The 19,235-nt window shown below is 41.5% G+C and overlaps 1 protein-coding gene across 1 annotated transcript; it reads left to right on the forward strand.

The window, feature by feature from the left end:
* Window positions 1–869: 869 nt before the first annotated feature.
* On the forward strand, window positions 870–17,740 carry PRKAR1A (protein kinase cAMP-dependent type I regulatory subunit alpha). The gene is made up of 12 exons (XM_076354076.1): window positions 870–914; window positions 2,081–2,144; window positions 3,044–3,222; window positions 8,573–8,746; window positions 9,363–9,454; window positions 9,678–9,739; window positions 10,260–10,306; window positions 10,942–11,100; window positions 11,772–11,832; window positions 12,122–12,243; window positions 12,854–12,935; window positions 15,215–17,740. The coding sequence occupies exons 3-12, from the start codon at window positions 3,046–3,048 to the stop codon at window positions 15,385–15,387; spliced, it is 1,149 nt and encodes a 382-aa protein (XP_076210191.1). The 5' UTR covers window positions 870–914; window positions 2,081–2,144; window positions 3,044–3,045; the 3' UTR covers window positions 15,388–17,740.
* Window positions 17,741–19,235: the final 1,495 nt, after the last annotated feature.

Below are 19,235 nucleotides of genomic sequence, written 5' to 3' on the forward strand. Positions count from 1 at the left end.
CGCAGGATTCGGGGTTCATTCTCCCAAGGCCTTGCACGGGGTCTGCGTCTCCCTTCCAGCACAGCCGCGATCTTCGGCGACTTCTTCCAGGCTTTAGGCGCACGAAGTGAAGGGATTCACGGGGCTCACCTCAGCTGTGAAGACATAGGAAATAATTCTGCACGCGGATCTTAAATCCATTACGGTGAAATCTTTGCCAAACTAGAGTACGATCTATTCTCCCCCCTTAACAGTCTCTGATCTCTCCACCCGGCAGTGTCAAGGCCGGCGTTCACCAGCACAGCGTCACCGCATCGCTGTTTAATGGACGCCTCGCACGCCGGCCAGGGCACCTTTCACCCTAAACGCCATTTAGCAGGATTTCGGTACGGCCGGTGCTGCCAGTCTCTCTGGGGAAGGCCTACACGGGGGAAGAGGCGGCGCGGGCTGCCTCTGGGCGCCCCGCGGCGGCCTCCGCTACCGGAGCCGGCGGCTTCCCTCCGCCCGGGGAAGGGAGCCTGTCCCATCCGCTTCCCCAGCCCCAGGGCCCGGCCCGCCGTGACCCGGGGGCGGCCCGGCCCGTCCCGCCGCGGGTGCCCGCTCCCCTCAGCGCCCCGGCCGTGCTCTCCCCGCCGGCCTCGCGCCCCTTAAAGGCGCAGGCGGCGCTCGGCGAGGCGCGCCCCCTCCCCCGGGCTGCGATCGCCCCGTTGGAGCAGTGGCGCCCTGCGCTGCCCCTTTAAGGTTACCGCGGCGACGGCTCTGGGTGAGAGCGAGGCGCATTGACGTCACGGCGGGCGGTGATTGGCCGGGCCAGTCGGTTTCCGGTGGGAGCCGCCGCCGCCGCCGCCGCCGCTGCTGCTGTCGCCGAGGCCGCGGCCGGGCCGGGACGGGGGGGGGGGGCGGTGGTGAGGGCCCGGCGGAGCCGCCCGCGCCAGGTGAGCGGCGGCGCCCGGCCCGGCGGGGCAGCCGCGGCGGGGAGGCCAGGCCGGGCGGGAAGGGAAGGGCGCGGAGCGGGAGGCCTGCGGCCTTGGGGGCGGGGGCCGGCCCTGCTGAGGGGAGCGGCCCGGAGCCGGCAGCCCCCGGGCCTGCGGGGGGGCAGGGTCCTCTTTCCTGCCTTGGCTGGAGGCCCCGTGTCCGAGGGGGGAAGAGAGGCCGCGCTGCGCGGGGCCCCCTCGGGCTTGTCGGGCTGTGCCGGGCGTCGCCTCCAGGCGCTGGGCACGGAGGCGTTCAGACGCTAGAACAGCCCCCCCGGCCCGACACAGGGCTGGGAGGTTTCGTGTCCCCCCCGCCCCCGGAGCGCCGTGTCATTACTTTGGCCTTGGTGCTGCCGTGGGGCTGCCCGCCCGCACCGCTGGGCCGTGGCGGCGGCGCCTCCGGGGAGCGGCGAGCAGCCCCGGCCCTGCGGTGAGGGGCGGGCTCGGCTTGGCGAGGGCAGCCCCGGGGCGGGCAGGCCGGGCCCAGGCGGTTCGCGGCAGTCTGGGTGCAGCCGTGCGTTAGGGGGCTCTGGAAAACTTCGGGTTTGCAACATGCAGAAAAAATACCTTGTAAAAGTGCTGGAGTTTTCATTATTTCTTTGGTATTTTCTGCGCTGGTCTTGCTCTTCTTGTGAGCAACCGCGGCCCCCGTCCGCTGTCTATCAGCAGCGCGATGCTTTTTCCATAGATTGTCATTTGTAGGCTGTCGTGGAGCCACCGAGTTTCTTTGGGGCTGTTAATTAGTACTGACCTTCACTGTGCGAGTTGCCAAAACAAAAGAAGTAACTGGAGAACTTTAAGGCACTTTTTTGGTCCATGTGAAGTCCATACTTGGTGTTTATGCAACACATAATACATCTGTCCCTGCGTGCTTATGCAGGGGTTAACTGTGACAAGAATGAAACCTGTTTGAAGTGTTAGCAATTGCATATTAACTGTAGTCTTCCTGTAATCTCCAGGAGCATAATTCAAAGGGGCACGGTGTTATATTGCCTCTGTGGCCTCTGTTTCTTAATCTGCTGCCTCAGTAGGATAAAACGCATAATATGACTGCACCGCTTGGCTTTTTGGTGACTTGTCATTTCTCAAAATTATTTTGTCTGAATCCATTTTTTCCCTTTCAAAAGCTGATCCTGGGATCAACATATCTTACTGCATATTCGTAAGCTGTTGCCACTGTCCCTGTACCAGGTAACTTTCTTTATATTTCATCAAAAATGCCCTGAGAAATTCTTTCCTATTTCTTTAGCTGTCTTAGTGTTAATTGTTTTATGACAAAAATGACAGAAAGTGTTATATATATATATGTAAAAATATATTTTAAAATGGTTCTATAACCTGAAAGGGGGGAAAAAAACCTGCTTAAGAACATTTTTGAAAGTGTTACAGCTGACACTATAAAGTCTCTTGAAAACCTGGTGTTGTAACAGACATGTTTAAAGGTGTACTCTTGATTTATTTACAGTTGAAATATTTTTGGGGATTGTAGTGTATCCACAGAGATAGTTATGAAGTATGGACCAGTTTAAACTGGAGACTAGCTTTTTAGGAGTAATGCCCCTAATTCCATAACTTCCGTTAGTGGACTCCGCCTCGGCATTTGGCAAACTGGCTTTGGCTTCAACCTTACCAAGTTTCACGTCCTAATAATTTTCATACTTGCCTCTCAGATTCCCAGCTTCCACCCACCTATCTCCTGGTCATCATCCGCATCACCCCATACAGCTGTTTATGAAGTGAGCCTCCAATCCTAAGAAATACTAGGTTTAATCAGCAGAAAGTTTAGGTGGAAACTTCCCTGACTTTGAGTGCTCACAGGCCTCGAGTTGTTGAAGCTTTTCCAGCTCAAATGCTTTTACTTTTGTGCCTGCGGCTATAGAGCACCCAGATTTTTTTATTTCTTTCCAGGTGCTAAATAAGTTAATCGCTTTTTCTTTCACGGTTTAGCTTAGTTACTAGTCTTACAGATAAGGTAGTTTTATGCTGTGATATCAGTAAGATGATAATGCAGCATAATGTGCCTGACTATATTGGGCAGCAGCATCTTTGTTTCCACCAGTTATTTAACCTTCTTTTTCTCTTATCTTCAGCAATGGCAGCTTCTAGCAGCAGCAGCAGTGAGGAAGAGCGTAGTCTTCGGGAATGTGAACTTTACGTCCAAAAACACAACATCCAGCAACTTCTGAAGGATTGCATTGTACAATTATGCACAGTGAGACCTGAAAGACCCATGGGATTCCTCAGAGAATACTTTGAAAGATTGGAGAAGGTAAAAATACATAGCGGGAGGGAAGGAGAGTGGAACAACCTAAATTTACATCGTCTCTTTGTGATTTAGAGTCTTGAGTTTCAGATTTGACCGTGTTTGTATTGGCCATTTGAAATTGGAACTGATGCTTTTGGAAAACAAATCCTGTTTTCCAGTAGTTTATGTCACCTCTGTCATAACAAAGCACGTAGGGCAGAACACAAGCTGAGAAGGAGACTTACCCAGCTGGGATGCAGATGTAATCCCCCTCTAATGGTTACTCATAGAAGCTGATAGATAGCATGCACGATCGTGTCTGTAGTTGGATGATAACCGTGGCGCCTGACCTTGGTTAGATACTGCGATAGGCATTTGGTTTCTTATATTGAGACAAATGGTTTACATTAATTTGGGTCCAGCACAGAAGTAGTAGGCCAGTGGTAGTTATCCAGGCCTAGCTGAAGTCAAGCAGAAGTATTTGCATTCCAAATTTCTAGGAGAGCAAGCCTGTTTCTGCCTTCTCTTGAGTTCGGTGTTGGTGTTCCTCTTGCGTTTGTCCTCAGGGTCTCTTTGGTGTTTTTGTTGTTGGAAGCATTCTGGGATCTCGGGAATGGGAAGCGTTTTGTCATCTCAGTGGTCATATTTGAAACAGTGATTTCATATTCTTTTGAACTGTCCATTTTATATATTGATATCTAAGCAGATAGGAAAAGAAGCTGCTATGAAAATGGGAGGTTTTAAAGGCTAATGCAGAGGAAAGGTTAGAGACAGCGACTCTATTCAGAATACACCATTAGTAAAAAATGTAGCTGTGACCTCGTACAGCAGTCATTTGCAGGTGCTGCTTTCAGTACTTGTATATGGGAGGTATTTTTTTTTTTTTATTCTAGCTGGTTACTAATTGCTGATGTAAAGAAGAAAGAAATTAACACTAGAGTTCCTAAGTGTGTATAGTGGAAATTATCTTTTAATGGAAGTGTTCAAGGTAGATACTAGAAAATGACCAAATGCTGCAAGCCAACCTCCTATACTCACAATGTGTTTGAGGAACATTTTGCTTATTAAATGAACGAGAACTCTGTAATGTGTCTGACTTTTCTTTTTTTTTTTTTTTTGTGTGTGTGTGGTTGCATCTTGAGTACATTCTATTTCAGAGAGAGTACCAGCAGCAAACCATGTAGTAATCAGGTTCTTAAAAATCCATTGTCCCTCCCTGTTACTGTGTCTCCTTCCCCACCTTGGATTCTCGAGTTTTGAAGTACTGATAGATTGATAATTTTTAAAATACCGCCACAAGTGTTGATATACAAAACTGCATTACTGCACTTAGAATAAATTGTAAACCAATCCATACATAGGGATATAAAATGGGACTATTTGGATGCTTTTGTGTAGTGGACTTATGGTCAACATGCAGTATTTAAGATTAAAGGAAACTTAATTTGTTTTTAGCAAGACAACAAGTCTAGCTCTGAACTTAATCAAATGTATTCTGGAGTTGAATAACTCTTGATGATTTTATTCTGGTGCAAATAGGCTGTCTATGTACTTTGTCAGCCTATAAGGAAGCTGAAAATAAAACTGCTTAGGTAATGTGTTTTCCCCTTAAATTACTCTTACAATTTTGGTCAGGGTCTCTTATGAGTTGTGTTGGTGTGGGTTGTACATGCCCACTACTGCAGCTACAGCTAAAAGTGAAACTGTAGCATTTTTTCTTCTTGCCTTCTTGAATTTAAAAATTGCTACAGCTTTCTCAAAGTAATTTCACCATTCAGTCTAATGGATTGGTCTTAGTTTAACCAGGTAACACGGTACCTTAATAGCTATCAAGTAACAGAACAGTGAACATCCTGTGCTAGGTTAGCAAACGCCTCTGACATCCGTGTCTGGAAAGCGCAAATGCTAAGTACTATTATTAACTAGCTCTAACCTGGTACTTAGCTCTGGTAGAGCAAAAATGTTTGAAACGGAATCTGCTTCACCTTCCAGAAGTAATGTCTGTTACATCTTTAATAAAGCAGAGCAACTTTTTAATATACTTTCTAAATCTGTTCATCTGTTAGACTGGATGAAATTGAGGTTGAGATACAGTATTTTTTTTTTTAAGATTGAATTTTGGAGGAACACCATTTAAAACTGAAGCAAGGTTACTATTTTCTCTCTAGTTATCCTGACAAGTCATCTCTTCCACAGCACGTACACACAGAGCTGATTCACTGTCATGTTATTAAAATACACTGAAGACATTTAAACACGCTTTTGAATTTATGTTCAGAAACATTAAAATTACTGCCTCTGAGATTGTTGTAGCTACTGTAGGAATTCAGATGTCCTCTTCTGAGTTATGAAAGCTGTTACATGAATCTGATTACTACACATTGATGGTATAAATGTTTTTATTTTACCTGTTTGTGGTGTACTAAGGCCTCCGTTCTCTTTGCTGTGCAAACATGTCTGGTAACACCAATGCATACTGAAAGCTAATAGTTATCCAGTGCTGTGCTTGGCTGTGTAATGTAGTTTGAGCTGTGGAAATTTAATGTAGAGATCATTATTACAGCCTGCCAGATGAATCTTGGATATTGGACATGGCTGTCCGCTGGAATAAGTGCATATTTGAAATATTGTGTGTGATGCAGTTATGTGTATATTAGGCTTTATAGAAAGCTGGAATTTTGAAGTGTGATTGACATCTAGTCACTCTACCTGTTCCCCACCACCTGCCCTGCTTCCAAAATACCTGAATATTTTCCTATTTCCTAAGTGTTTCTCTTGCAAAACGTGGTAGTTAAGAAGGATATACTCTGCAGTTGTGAATTTATGGCAGAGCTTTTAACACTGCTTTCTCAGCTTCTGCATGTTTTTTTTTAAATACGTGGAGAGCTGATAGAAATTAAATACAAATTAACCAGAAGAAGTTGAGAGTATTTCTGATGTGATGACAATTACCAGATGCTGGACTATTCAGGGTAAAACATAATTCTGAAATTGTGAATGTGGTCTTCAGTGGCTGATAGTCTTAAGATACGAGTATGTGAAGTCTCATCTCTTTAATGTTTCTTACTTGTAATAATTTAAATGGAATTAATAACTATTTCTTGTCAGGAAAAATAATATTCATAATTAGTGGTCACTGACACTGAAAACTCCTTGAACTGTTCCATCAGCTGGAAGACCAGGATCAACACTTGGATGTAATAAATAGGCTAACTTTATTACTAAACCTTTTTAACATCCAGGTATTGGTTATACTGATCAGCACAGAGCAAAATGAATGCCGTTGTCCATTATGTGTTTAATTTGAGGTGCTTCTAAACCTGAACAAATACCTTTTCTCACTCATAAACAGTGGCTAGATTGTAAGGTAACCGAGAATAACAACTGCCGCTCTTTCTTCAAGGTCTAGTGTAATTTTTCTCTGATCTGGTGGTGTAATATATGTGGTTTAGTATCAGAAATGATATAAAATGTATTTAAAAAAAAAAGAATACATGAAAAGCTACTGCTGTGAAAACAGTGAGATTTTAGCATGTCACTCCATGGCACTGCGATGTGTAATGTGAATATATAGAGATTTGTCTCATTTGGGGGTAATCTTCCTTTTGATGAGCGTGTATGCAGACTGTTTAGAATAGCTGGTATATTTTAAGTTAATGTCTTATCTTACCCACCTGTAACTGGTTTCTGTGTCCGTGCCCTACCTTATCACACTTCTTTTTAATACAGTAATGTTAAATCTCAGATCAGGCAGAAGTTACCAGTTGTACTTTTTCTATTAGTGCAGTTTCCTTGTTCTTTGAGTGGGCCATTACCTTGGCGAGTCTCTTGTTGAACAGTGTTTCCATACGCAGCTGCCTTGCTAAATGCTGCTGAAGTGCTTCTATCTGAAAGTTACAGGCTCTCAATATTTTATATTTTATGTGATACTGGAAAAAATACAGCAGCTGGTGTTCACTTATTTAAAAAGTGTCAAGTTTTTTTTAATGGGTTAAGTATTCTGTATATGAACAAACAGTATGTTTCTTGTGGCTGGTGGTGTTGCGCACTTTGTAGAGAGGCAGTTTAAACTGAACACTTACTACTGCTCAAGCTATTTTTAACAACATCTCAGTTGAGACTTGTTTCTCTAAAATCAGAAGATAGAAACAAGGTTTTAAATATGTTTTGCCCCCATCGTTTTGAAATGTAGCATTATCTTACCAATGGGCAAAAGGCAGGAAGTGAAATGTAATTCAACGGATCAGTGCTTGCTCTTTGGCTATCTGAGAGGTGTAAAATGTAAACTCACTGTAATGGTTATCTGATGTCTCTTTCCTCAAAGTGGTGTTGTTATACATAGCCTCTGTGCACCTCCGGAGTGGAGCGTGGCAGCCAAGCAGCAAGCTGCCCAGCTGGGCAGGGGACGTCTTGATCAAGGACACTGGGACAAACCCAGCTTTTAAAAGTGCTGGGAGCTCTCAGAGAACAGATGACTCCTTGTTCTTTTAAGGCATGTCACAAAACCCTGTTTCCTTAACACCGGGAGAAAGTCATTTGAGCTGTTACGATGCAAATGCTTTGGCTCCAAGGTTGGCTTTTTTGTTTTGTTTTTAATCTGATTTTAGTTGATTAAGGTGAATCTTCTGGTACATAGAAGAATCAAATTTCCGTGTGTCAAATTAGTTAGACTTCATTTTATTGTAACTTCTCCAGTCTTCTACAATATCACTACAACACAGCACAACAGGTAACTACGGGAAATAAGGAAAATGTGTAACACTGTGCAAAGTTGACAAATCTGTGGTTTGCGGAAAAAACCCTACTGTTTGGCCTCTAGCATCCTTCCTCCAGCTCTTTTGTAAGCAGTGTTCATATTTCTTTCTCCTAAAATAACTGTTGGTTATTGAGTATCGAGTTGGTCCATGACTTGATCTTGTTTCAAAAGCTTCTCATGTAACATGGATTTCTGAGGAACTGCTCTTCTGTCTTTCAAATCAAAAAAGGCTTAACACCTCGCAGCTAAGGGAAAGAACTGCTGGGTTTACGGTTGGGAAAATGTCTTTAGCATTTGCAGAATTTCTTCATCGCCTGTTGAATACACTAGTGGAAAGTAGAATCAACTTGTTTATACTTCTTAATTTCTTAAACTATTAGTGTAACTTATTAAAATAAACACCATTATGATATGAATGTTATGAATGAAAGGCATATCTACCATCTATTTTGAAAGGCCTTTGATCTTGGTTCCTCTGGTCTCCTGTTTGCCTTAATGTGGGAATAATAGTACACAGGAAGCTCCCTTGCATTGGCAGACTAAGTTGGAATATAATACGTAATGGCTTTTTTGCTTTACTGGATTATGTGACACAAACATGTCTTCCTTCCTGTTTAGGAGGAAACAAAACAGTTGTTGAATCAACAGAAGTCTGGTTCACGCTCAGACTCACGGGAGGATGAAATCTCTCCTCCTCCTCCTATGAACCCTGTGGTTAAGGGTCGAAGAAGGCGTGGGGCCATCAGTGCAGAAGTCTATACAGAAGAGGATGCTGCATCTTATGTTAGAAAGGTGCTCTAACTTTTAAACATTGCTAAAAATTGCATCTACGATCCAAGAGTTTATCTAAGACCACCTTCTATCCAGTGTATTAAATAACTATGATAACTGTAAAAAGCAGACCTGTGTGTATAGGTGTTTAACTGGAGGTTAGAATAAACTGTCGTGCAATTAAACCATTTATGCATAACATGGACAAAGGGGAACACCCTTTGAAGTAATATATATTTATATGTACATATATTTATATATATTATACATAAACAAAGTGCTTCCAGTTATTCGACAGCTGCAACAACATTATGTTTAGCCTAATGGCAGAGCAGACTTGCTGCTATTCATAGGAAAACACAGGTGGAACACATACTTGTACTCTTGCAAAAAGACTTACAAACTTAGCATGGAATGATGCTTTTACAGTTGCATAAAATAATACTAGGTTTTATTTGCCTTCTGCATAAACTGGCAGTAAACATTGATTATATTTGGTTTTAGATCTATAGCACTTGAAAGAAACTGGAAAAACTCAGCCAGTGTTTTGTAGCAATTGAATAATTTATTTACCCAGGGGAACGCAGAAATTTTTCTTCAAAAAATTAACCAGTTACTCTTTCTGATTATATCCTAGGTTATTCCAAAAGATTATAAGACTATGGCTGCTTTGGCAAAAGCTATTGAGAAGAATGTGCTGTTTGCCCATCTTGATGATAATGAAAGAAGGTAGGAATAAATCTTTGTAATCTTAAAGTTTCTCAAAGTGCAGGCTTCGGAAGAGCTAAATGTGTCATAATGTACAAAGCTGCACAGCCTCTTTACAACAGTCAGTGTAACCGTACAGAGGCTATAGGAAAAGTATTGACGGGTTGGAGGTACAGGTGTATGAATGCATGCGTGCATGGCAGTTGTCCAGGCATTTGTCTAATTTTGGTATCCTTTTCTTCAGTGACATCTTTGATGCAATGTTCCCCGTCACTTACATTGCAGGAGAGACTGTCATACAGCAAGGCAAGTGGCAATGTTTACATTAATGAATAAGTTGGAGATGGTGAGCAGACGCTGGCCTGGTGCTCTTGTTAGGTTTTGGGGGTTTTTTTGAAAATAAAAACGTTGTCTCGATGCAATGACCCTCTCTTGTTATATTACCTGAAGCACAGTTCATACTAAAGTGAGGAGTGGAACAATTGTAGGAAGATGCAGTTTCGTTGCGTATGTTATCTATTGGAAAGATTGTCATTCAGTGGCTCTGTAGAACACGTTACGTCAGCTTATGGATCCGGTACGCCTTTCCACTAATCCTGGAAATGCTGCTGATTGCCAGTAGATGTCCTCTTTCACAGGACTGAGAAGAGTGTGAAATCAGCAAAATGTGAAATTTCACCCTGTAAGCCTTGCAAAATTTGTCTCTGCCAACCTTATTAGATTCTAAACATCAAAGTTGGCAGAGATGCCAGTGCTGTGAAACATGAATGCTTACATAGCTTTACTCTCTTTTTAGCGTGTACTTAATTTTTTTTTTCTTCTTTAGGTGATGAAGGTGATAACTTCTATGTTGTTGATCAAGGAGAAATGGATGTAAGCAGTATTGGTAGTTTATTAATGACATGTTCATCCCTAGCAGAGGAATAGTCTGATATTTGTAGGCCTCTTCTACAGGTCCTTCCTTTAGCGGCTTTTCTCATAATAAGTTCTTACTTACAGAAGCTTATTTTGCTTCGGAGCCTCTCTGCTCCTTAACGGCTCAGTCTGGCTGCACAGACCGTGAGTTGCGTTGAGTTTCAAAATGAATGATTCAAACACCAATGCAATACTAATGCTTTACAAGTGCAGGGTGGAGTCTAGCTGAGGCGTGGGACAGGCTTTAAGAATGACCAGGCTTTTTATTTTCCAGTCCAACTAATCTATAGCTTTCTCTTGCAGAGACTTTGTTGAGATTTTATTTCTATCAAAGGGTCTCAGGAGTCTACGTGTGTAGTCTCTGTGCATGTGATGTAGAAGAGAGTCCCTTTGATGAAAGTAAAAATTGTGGCTGGGGCTGGGGTTGGCTGTGAAGTGTTGATGAAACCCTGAAATGGTCAACTCTTGACTGTACAGATGTGAGATTTCCCTTCACTGTAAAGGAAATACGGGGTGGCAGGAGCTTCATGTTGTCTGTGACCAGCTCGCAAGATACCATGGGCCTTGGCTTACCACCATGTACTGCCTTTCAGGTTTACGTGAACAGCGAGTGGGCAACCAGCGTTGGTGAGGGTGGAAGCTTTGGAGAACTTGCCCTTATATATGGAACTCCCCGCGCTGCAACTGTCAAAGCAAAGACGAATGTGAAGTTGTGGGGCATTGATAGAGATAGCTATAGAAGGATCCTGATGGCAAGTATTTTTCTAGCTGATGTGTGGCTTATGCCATTGACTCAAGTAACTGTGTGCTAATCTGGAGTCATGCTTTTGGTTTTACTATTCACTCAACTTACACTGGTCATTTGACCTTCTATCTGTGCCTTCTATCTCCTTTGCTGGAGTTATTTATTCAAAGTCCTGCTATTTCATTTGTAATCAGAAAGCTGATTACTCAGCGTACTCAGTTTATCAGGCATGGGGCCATGGGGAATCTTACATTAGTGAACAAAACCACAGCAATGCAATATTAAACTGACTAAAAATGTAATGCCTACTGGTTAGCTTGTCAGATGTTTTGATTCTGCTCTCTATTTAGCTTGCTATTTGTAAGTAGTGCGTGTGAATAACAGTTGTAACTAGAGCATATTTGTGAATTTTGGTAAGGTTATACAGTAAGAATGCATTTAAGAAAGTTTAAGGCTGCAGTAAATGCTAAGTACTTTATGAAGGTTGCTGAACTCTGAAATGTTACTGAAATAATTAAATTTTAAGAGAGTCTTGTGGGTTTGGGGTCTGTGAGACAGGATACAGTATGTCTGGTTAAATATATTTTTGTCTTAAGTTTTATTTGAAGTCTCATGTAAAACGTGAAGTAGAAAGAAAACTTACTTTGTGCTTGGGTTTTTTTTTTCTTTTTTTTGTAGGGGAGTACTTTGAGAAAGAGAAAGATGTACGAGGAATTCCTTAGTAAAGTATCTATATTGGGTAAGTGAGAAGATTTTTGTTCTGAAGTGGAATAAATTGCCATATTGTAATAAAGCTGTTATCCAGCATTATGATGATTACAGGCTATTGTGGTAGTCTGTTAAAACTGACTGCAAAGCCTGTACTGCTTTTCTGCATCGTTCCAAAATAATTCTAATTCTAATTCAGGTCTTGATATCTGATGCACAAATGTAGCCAGGAATAGGTTGACCTCTGTATTAAGGACAGAGCAAAAAGTATAATTTGTGCCATGAAAAGATAATCTATTAATGAACTGTTTACTCTGTAGAATCTCTGGACAAGTGGGAGCGTCTCACGGTAGCTGATGCATTGGAACCGGTACAGTTTGAGGATGGGCAGAAGATTGTGGTCCAGGGAGAGCCAGGAGATGAGTTCTTCATTATCTTGGAGGTAAGATGAAGCTCAGAACTTTACTTCCCCCCCCCCCCCCCCCCCCCCCCCATATGGCTTATTCTGCCCCTAACTAGACACTTGGAGAAAAACAAAATGTAAGAATGTACTTGTAGAGAATTGCTAAAGAAATATAATATTGCTGGACATGCAGAAGCTTATATTTAGTTTTGCTATTTTTACAAATGGTACTTCCAGGGAAAAAGTAACAAGTTTCTGGCTGAAACCAGTTTATATTTTCAGAAGAGTAGAGACCTGTTCTAGATAGCTAGTAATGTCTTGCTAGTGGTATCATTTGTCTTCTGTCTGGTTTTTGGTTTTTTTTTTTTTTTTTGCTAGACATACTGTAGTATTCTTAGTATTATGAGGAAAAACAGGGAGAAATCAGTGCTTCAGCTACGTAAATACCCAAGACGTTTTACGCTCAGAGGAGGGAGGACCAGCTGTTTTTATAGAGCAGTCTGGTGAACTATGCAAGGACTGTGAAGTGGTTTTTAAAGACTGAGACATCGTAACAATTGTTTCTGCAAAGCAGCTGATTCCTTGTGGAATGCAATGTTTCAAGTGATGCTGGAAATTCCGATTGTTTAATTGCTGTGATTTATTAAAGGGCACAGCTGCAGTGTTACAGCGTCGATCAGAAAATGAAGAATTTGTTGAAGTGGGCAGACTGGCACCTTCTGATTATTTTGGTGAGTTATGTAGTGACAACTACGATTATGTACACCACTGTCACCATTTTACCTGTGCTGTATTGATGACTGCTGTGGATGGTAGTGATGGGATGGATTTGCTTAATTACTGTTTTGGCCGACTCTTGTGGTTTCACTCAATGTCAGGTGAGTATTAGAGTTATTTGGCACTCAGGTGTGCATGCATGTCACAGAAATGTGATCGTTCTAGGGTACCTTAATTTAGAAGGGGCTTGGTGGTGATTTGGTCAGACCTCTCTACTCTGAGCAGAGCTAACTTTGAAATTGCATCATGTTGCTCAGGGCTGTGTCTGGTGGAGTCTCTTGTGTCTCCAGGGATGGAGGTCCCACAGCCTCTCTGGGCAATTTCTTTCGCTGTTTAACCAGCCTTGTTACGAAGAATTTTTTTCTTTATATTTGACAAGAATTTCCTGTTCTGCAACTTGTTGCTTTCTCTCTGCCTTTCACTGTGCAGAGGGCAGTCTAGTTTTGTTTTTACAGTTTGCTCATTATGTAGCTGAAGACAGCAATAAGATTCCCTCCTTAGCCTTCTTTTCTCCAGGTCAGACTAACCCAGCTCCTTCAGCATCTTTGTACGTCCTGTGCTGCAGTCCCCTAACCATCTGGGTGGCACTGCTGGACTTGCTGTGCTTTGTCAGCATCTTGTACTGGGGACCCTGAAACTGTGTGGTACTCTGGACGTAGTCTCCCAAGTGCAGATCAGGGTCTTTTCTCCTTCTGTTGAAGGTGTTCTCGCTCAGCTAAAAGTTATGGGGTACATAAAGCTTATGTGTGCTGGCAAAGAAAAAGGCTAAGAACCTATTATTAATACTTACTTGTGAAGACTTGGAAATAACCTTCACATGGAACTAATCACTTGTCTAGCGCATGTTGATTTCTTTTGAATCACAGGTAGGGACTGGATATTTATGCTCACAGAGTGTTCTTGGAGTATAATGCAACAGTGTGTAACAAGATATTCCTGGCAGCCTTAATTTGGGTTCAGAAGAGAAGTGGCTTGCAGTTCTGAAACAAAGCAAGCAACCTGCTTAGAACCTACTATTTAATGTTTAAATACTTCCCCCTCTCTCTCGCTAAAAAAAAAAAAGCACCAAACTTTTTTCTCATGTTTAAGGTAGGTCCTCTCTCCGAACTGAGGTGGGATGTACTTGAGAGTGCACTAATAGTACTGGATCTGACCAAAGGTCTGCTTAGCTCAATATCTAGTACTAGATTTTTGTTCTATGTATGTCGTTTCAGTCTCTTCTAATATTTCCCTTGATGTGTACTCCTGAGTTTCCCATTCTTAAACTAAATGTTATCTCTACCGTTGTGTTCAGGTGCTGCAGACCTGTCCCCCAGGGGTTTAACTCTCCCTTAGAACATACTTATTCTTTTGCAAGCCTGTGTTTTGGAGGCTAGTGAGTTCAAGTTTTAATTGGGCACAGAGGAAAAGTTTTTCTCATTTCTCTTGAACATCCCTTCTGATAATGCAGGCAGATTTATTCTCCAAGGAGCACTGAGTTCTGTCCTCAGTCCTGAACATGAAGGTAACCAGCCCAACTGCTTAAAAACAAACACACCCAAAAGTTGATGCTGTGGTTTCTTTCATGCTTGTTGCTAGGAGCATTAGGGGTAGCTGTTACCACCAATGGAAACAGGGGCTTGTTGAAAACTTCATTTCCAAATATGTTGTTTAGCAGTTGTAACAACAGGTATTTGAAACAGTTTTTGGCATCTTTGTGCATAACTTATGAAATGGGAATCCAATGGGACTTCAAGATACTCGTATTCCACAGCCCCGTGGCAAAGTCAAATTCTTGATTCTGGCTAGCTATGGGTCAAAGGCTTCTGCCTTGTGCATTAATGTTTTTTACTTCAATACCATGGTCTTGTCCTGAGTTTCCTAGAAATACCAGAATTGAACAGTAGCATACCTTACATATTAGAAAAATAACTACTTGTTGGCTAGGAAAATGATGTGGTTAACTGAAACATGACCTTTTCTTAAATAGAACCAATGTTGAAAATTCTTTAGGCCTTCTTCAGAGAAACTTGAATGTGGACAGGCTTTTTAATAAAAAAATCAAGTAGTTTTTTTTTAAACTGCCTTCACAGTTGCTTCTAATGTGACTACACAGATACTTGTTCTGATCAGTGTTAAAACCTGAATTACCTTCTGTTCAATTCCTGCAGTAGTTTGAAATACAACGGGGTAATTTCTTCGGCTTTCTTGCGCATTGATTTTTAACACTGTTCACACTTTCCTGTTGCCCTAGGTGAAATAGCTCTGTTGATGAACCGTCCCCGTGCTGCCACAGTTGTTGCTCGTGGCCTGTTGAAATGCGTAAAGCTTGATCGACCCCGATTTGAACGTGTCCTGGGTCCGTGCTCGGATATTCTCAAGCGAAACATCCAGCAGTACAACAGTTTTGTATCGCTGTCTGTCTGAAAACTTCCTATCCAAAACATGCTTCACGAATGCAGACTGCTTTATTACCCTTGTGCAGAGCCACATTGCCACTGGCATTTGCAGCTTCCTGTCTGTTTAAAAAAAGAAAGAAAAAAAAAAAATTGCTTATCATGGCACTATTTTTAATTTAGAGCATATTAGTTCTGTGCTCTCTGTCCCATTAAATTAATAGAAAAAGTTCTATGGAGACGTTTGCTGTTACGGCTTCTCTCTGTGCAACAGTGTCCAACTCAGGCAAATGCAGCCTTGCTTCAGCGAGGGAGAGATCTCCTGGCACCACACCACTTGCCATAGAGTAAGAAGGTGACAGTGGAGGGGGGGGGGGGGCGGGGGAATTTTTTTTTAAAGGTGTTTCTCAAATTGTTGGACAGATTTTTAAGGCTGTGGTCATAATCTGCTGTACTTCTTTTCCAACGAGAACTGCCCTTGTAATTGAGCTTCCTGGGGCTTGGGGTTTTCTTTTTTCTTTTTTTTTTTTTTTTTAAATTTTCTGGGTACTGTAATCCTGGGTTCAATCGTGAGGCATCAGCTGCTAAGAAAGCCACAGTTGGAATTTAACAGTATAATTGTTCCTGTCTGCTGGTTTAAGATTGCTTAGTTATGTTTTTGTCAAGTGTAAATCAAAGCTTTCAAGGTTAATAGTTCTGGTGAACTACTGCAGTTGTTACTTAATTTGCTGACTTGCTGCAACTGATTTTTTTTTTCTTGTTCTTTCTTCAGCGATAGATATGCCATTTAAAACTCTTCCTGTTCAAGGTGGCAAGAACCAAACATTACATTAAATGCCTAACTTTGGTCTCTAGTACATAGATTGGTGTAAGAATGGTGCAGCTGTCCAGCTGTTAGTAATGTTCAAGTACTTAGGTTGGTGTAGAAATTGGAAGTGAACATTTTATTTTCCCTGTGACTCTTGCTTGCTTTGTATTCCTCAGTTGACTTTTTAAAAAATTATCATCAGTTCAGGTGACCCTTTGTTACCAGGGAAAATAAATGTTGAGTATTTATGGCCAGCATCAAGTTGCAGGTGGCAAGATTGCTGGTCTATAGAGATGCCATTATTCTTGGTAGAGGATGTGAGGCAGGAAAAAGTGAATGTTTTAACTTTCCTGCCACACTCAGTTATTTTAAGTTTTTTTTAATTGGTCAATTCATTATTTTTAAAATGATTAATTATAAATCTAGTTTAAATACAAAAGGTGCATTCTCTTTCCTTGCTTATGGAATTTACATGGCACATATTTCATACTCACTCTTTTTTCCAAGTTCAATATGTTGCGGAGTCTTAAATGTATTTCAGTATTTACCAGCTTTGTGTTCCATTATTCTGTGTGCACCAATACTTCCCAAAAGTTTTTACTGAATTCCACGGTTCAATACTGATAGGCCATTTGTAAGGTTTCCTTTAAACTGTAATTTATATAAAGTAGCGTAGGTTTGTATTTGGGAGTGACAGCAAGCAGTTTTGCATTTGTTGTGCAACTACTTCTAACGATGGAGCCCTCATTTATTTCCTTTCTGAGGTGATAGGGATTCAAATTCAATACACTTTCTCCCAGGCATGTAGATAATCAGAAAGAGTCTGCTAATTGATGCAAAATAATACTGAGGGTATCAAGCCTTTACAGAAGGTTTCAGGGTATTTCTGAACCTGAAATCCCAGTAATGGGATTTAAACGCTTGTGGTTTGAGTTCTCTATTCAGAAGAAGTTGAGTAGAGGATTTCTGCCAGAGTCCTTAAGGAGTAAGCAAATGCTACCTTTTTTCTTTTTTTTTTTTTTTTTTGGTAAAACTGTGTTCTTAAGTTTTGACTCTAGCCAGGTTTTTTCTTCATATGTGTTCTTTGTGTTACTTTAAAGCACCAAAAACTGTGTAAACTAGTTAGAGCTCCACAAAAAAATGCACATTTTTTTTATATAAGGCTTTCTAATCAAGTTTCACTACTGCATCTTTTTAGCTTGCTGTTTACTCCCTTTTGTAGTTTTACCTACAAGATTTTAAGATAAATCAGCTAAGTCTGAGTTAAATATTAATCACAGTTATAGCTTTACCTTTGTGTGCAATTTAAATATGTTTGAAACCACAATTGGCATAGTTTTGCCTTAGCTAACATTCAGGGCTTTAGAAATAATTTTTTGCTAGTCCACCTTTAGCGAATTTATGAAGTCTATTGCCCTAGAAAGCTATAGTCAACCAGAGGACCATTTTTGTATTGTTACCTGACTATATAAGTCTGATTTACTGTATGTGCTAATATATTATATTCTATTCCTTTTGTTATAGATTGTCCTAATGGCAGGTAAAGCAATAAAATGATTTAAATTCTTAAATGCAATCAGTCTTTTTTTTTTTTTTTTTTCCTTCCCCCCCTGCCCCCCACCCCTACATTGTGTTTTCCTTTGGCCTTAGAGGATACAATATTAATGAGGCGGTAGAAACTAAGAAGCTTAATGGATTAGCTCTGTGTGAACTCTGGAGGCTTGAGTTCAAGTCCTAGCTGACAGCACAACTGAATCTTCCCCTCCGGAGTCTGTGGGAGAGCTCGGTCTCCACCAGCCAACCTGTGCCTGTGACCCGCGAACTTCTCTGGAGGTCTGGCATTGGGTGCACATGACTGCTTTTGAAGTGAGAAGGTACCTGCGTCTTGCTCGAGTGTCTCTTAGCAACTCATGCTGCTTTGATCCCTTGTTAAAGTTGTTAATTCCCGGCTCAGCCACTGTTATTGGAGCTCATAAGCTTCTGTAAGTTGTCTGCTCCCATCTATGCATACCCTTAATGAAAGTTTTGAACACGTGATGATTAATCATGAATGAATTCTGGTGGACAGACAGCAAGGAATAGAAGAGGGGGATTTTCACACTATCATGAAGTAGGAGAAAATTTGAAGAGTGATGACTTGAAGTGGCTCAGGCTGGACATGTTCTACATCCAGCTCTGAGAAAGCTATCGCCCAACTTTGAAGATACATTAAAAAGCTACCATGTAAAGGAGAATAAAAATAAGAAAGCAACCTTGCAAGCCCTGTTAGTGTACCAGACATTTGAATATCCGTGGGTTTGTTTCCTTCATCCTACCCTCCCTTTCCCCCATCCCCTTGACAAAAAAAAAAAGGCTGAAAACTTTTTTATTACCTAAAATGAAACTTTAAAATTTCCACTTCCAACCTTATAAATTTACTTTTAAACTTATCTTCCGTTGCCATGTTCTTCCTGTTCAAGCAGCCAACAGTAAGGATTCCGTGACACCAACCAAATTAATTTTGGGCTTGTCACGTGTGGTAAGCACACAAAAAGTCACCGGTAGAGGGAGATACAACTTTGGGAATACAGTGTCTGTACTGAAATAACGGCTGCACCGTGCATGCCAAGAGTGAGTTAAATCGTTTTATTTTCATCTATTCTCTGTCCACAAGAGTAAAAAGGTCTGTTAGCTCACCAACGTTGAGAATTCTGTTTGATTGAGACTGTCTAAAACCTTGCTTTTGTGAAAGCTGGAAATGGAAGGATGTGGCTGAATCGCAAGTCGGGAGAGACTAAAGGAGCGTGGTGTGGGTTGGTTTGGGTTTTTTTTTTTTTTTGGCTGATTGGGTTTGTGTGGGGTTTTTTTGCTAACCCTTGTGGCTTTAGAATATTGGAGGAATCTCTTTGCTAAGTAGAAACACTCCATACTTCCTCATGCAAATAAATAGAATAGGCACCTGTAGGGACGTACTCAAATTACGACTACAGCCTGTTCTGTAGTTTTACAGTGTGGAGACGTGTATTGTAGAATTATTGTGGAGCTGAATTAAATGTCAGCACAGTCCCCTGTGAAAAATGATAGCTGTGGCC

This window comes from Aptenodytes patagonicus, chromosome 16 (assembly GCF_965638725.1).
Source record: "Aptenodytes patagonicus chromosome 16, bAptPat1.pri.cur, whole genome shotgun sequence".
In the NCBI taxonomy this organism is placed as follows: domain Eukaryota; kingdom Metazoa; phylum Chordata; class Aves; order Sphenisciformes; family Spheniscidae; genus Aptenodytes; species Aptenodytes patagonicus.

Coding starts and splice junctions, on each gene's coding strand:
- PRKAR1A (XM_076354076.1), top strand. CDS start 3,046: ATGGCAGCTTCTAGCAGCAGCAGCAGTGAGGAAGAGCGTAGTCTTCGG. Junction 9,455..9,677: donor CTTGATGATAATGAAAGAAG/GTAGGAATAAAT, acceptor CCTTTTCTTCAG/TGACATCTTTGATGCAATGT. Junction 9,740..10,259: donor AGAGACTGTCATACAGCAAG/GCAAGTGGCAAT, acceptor TTTCTTCTTTAG/GTGATGAAGGTGATAACTTC.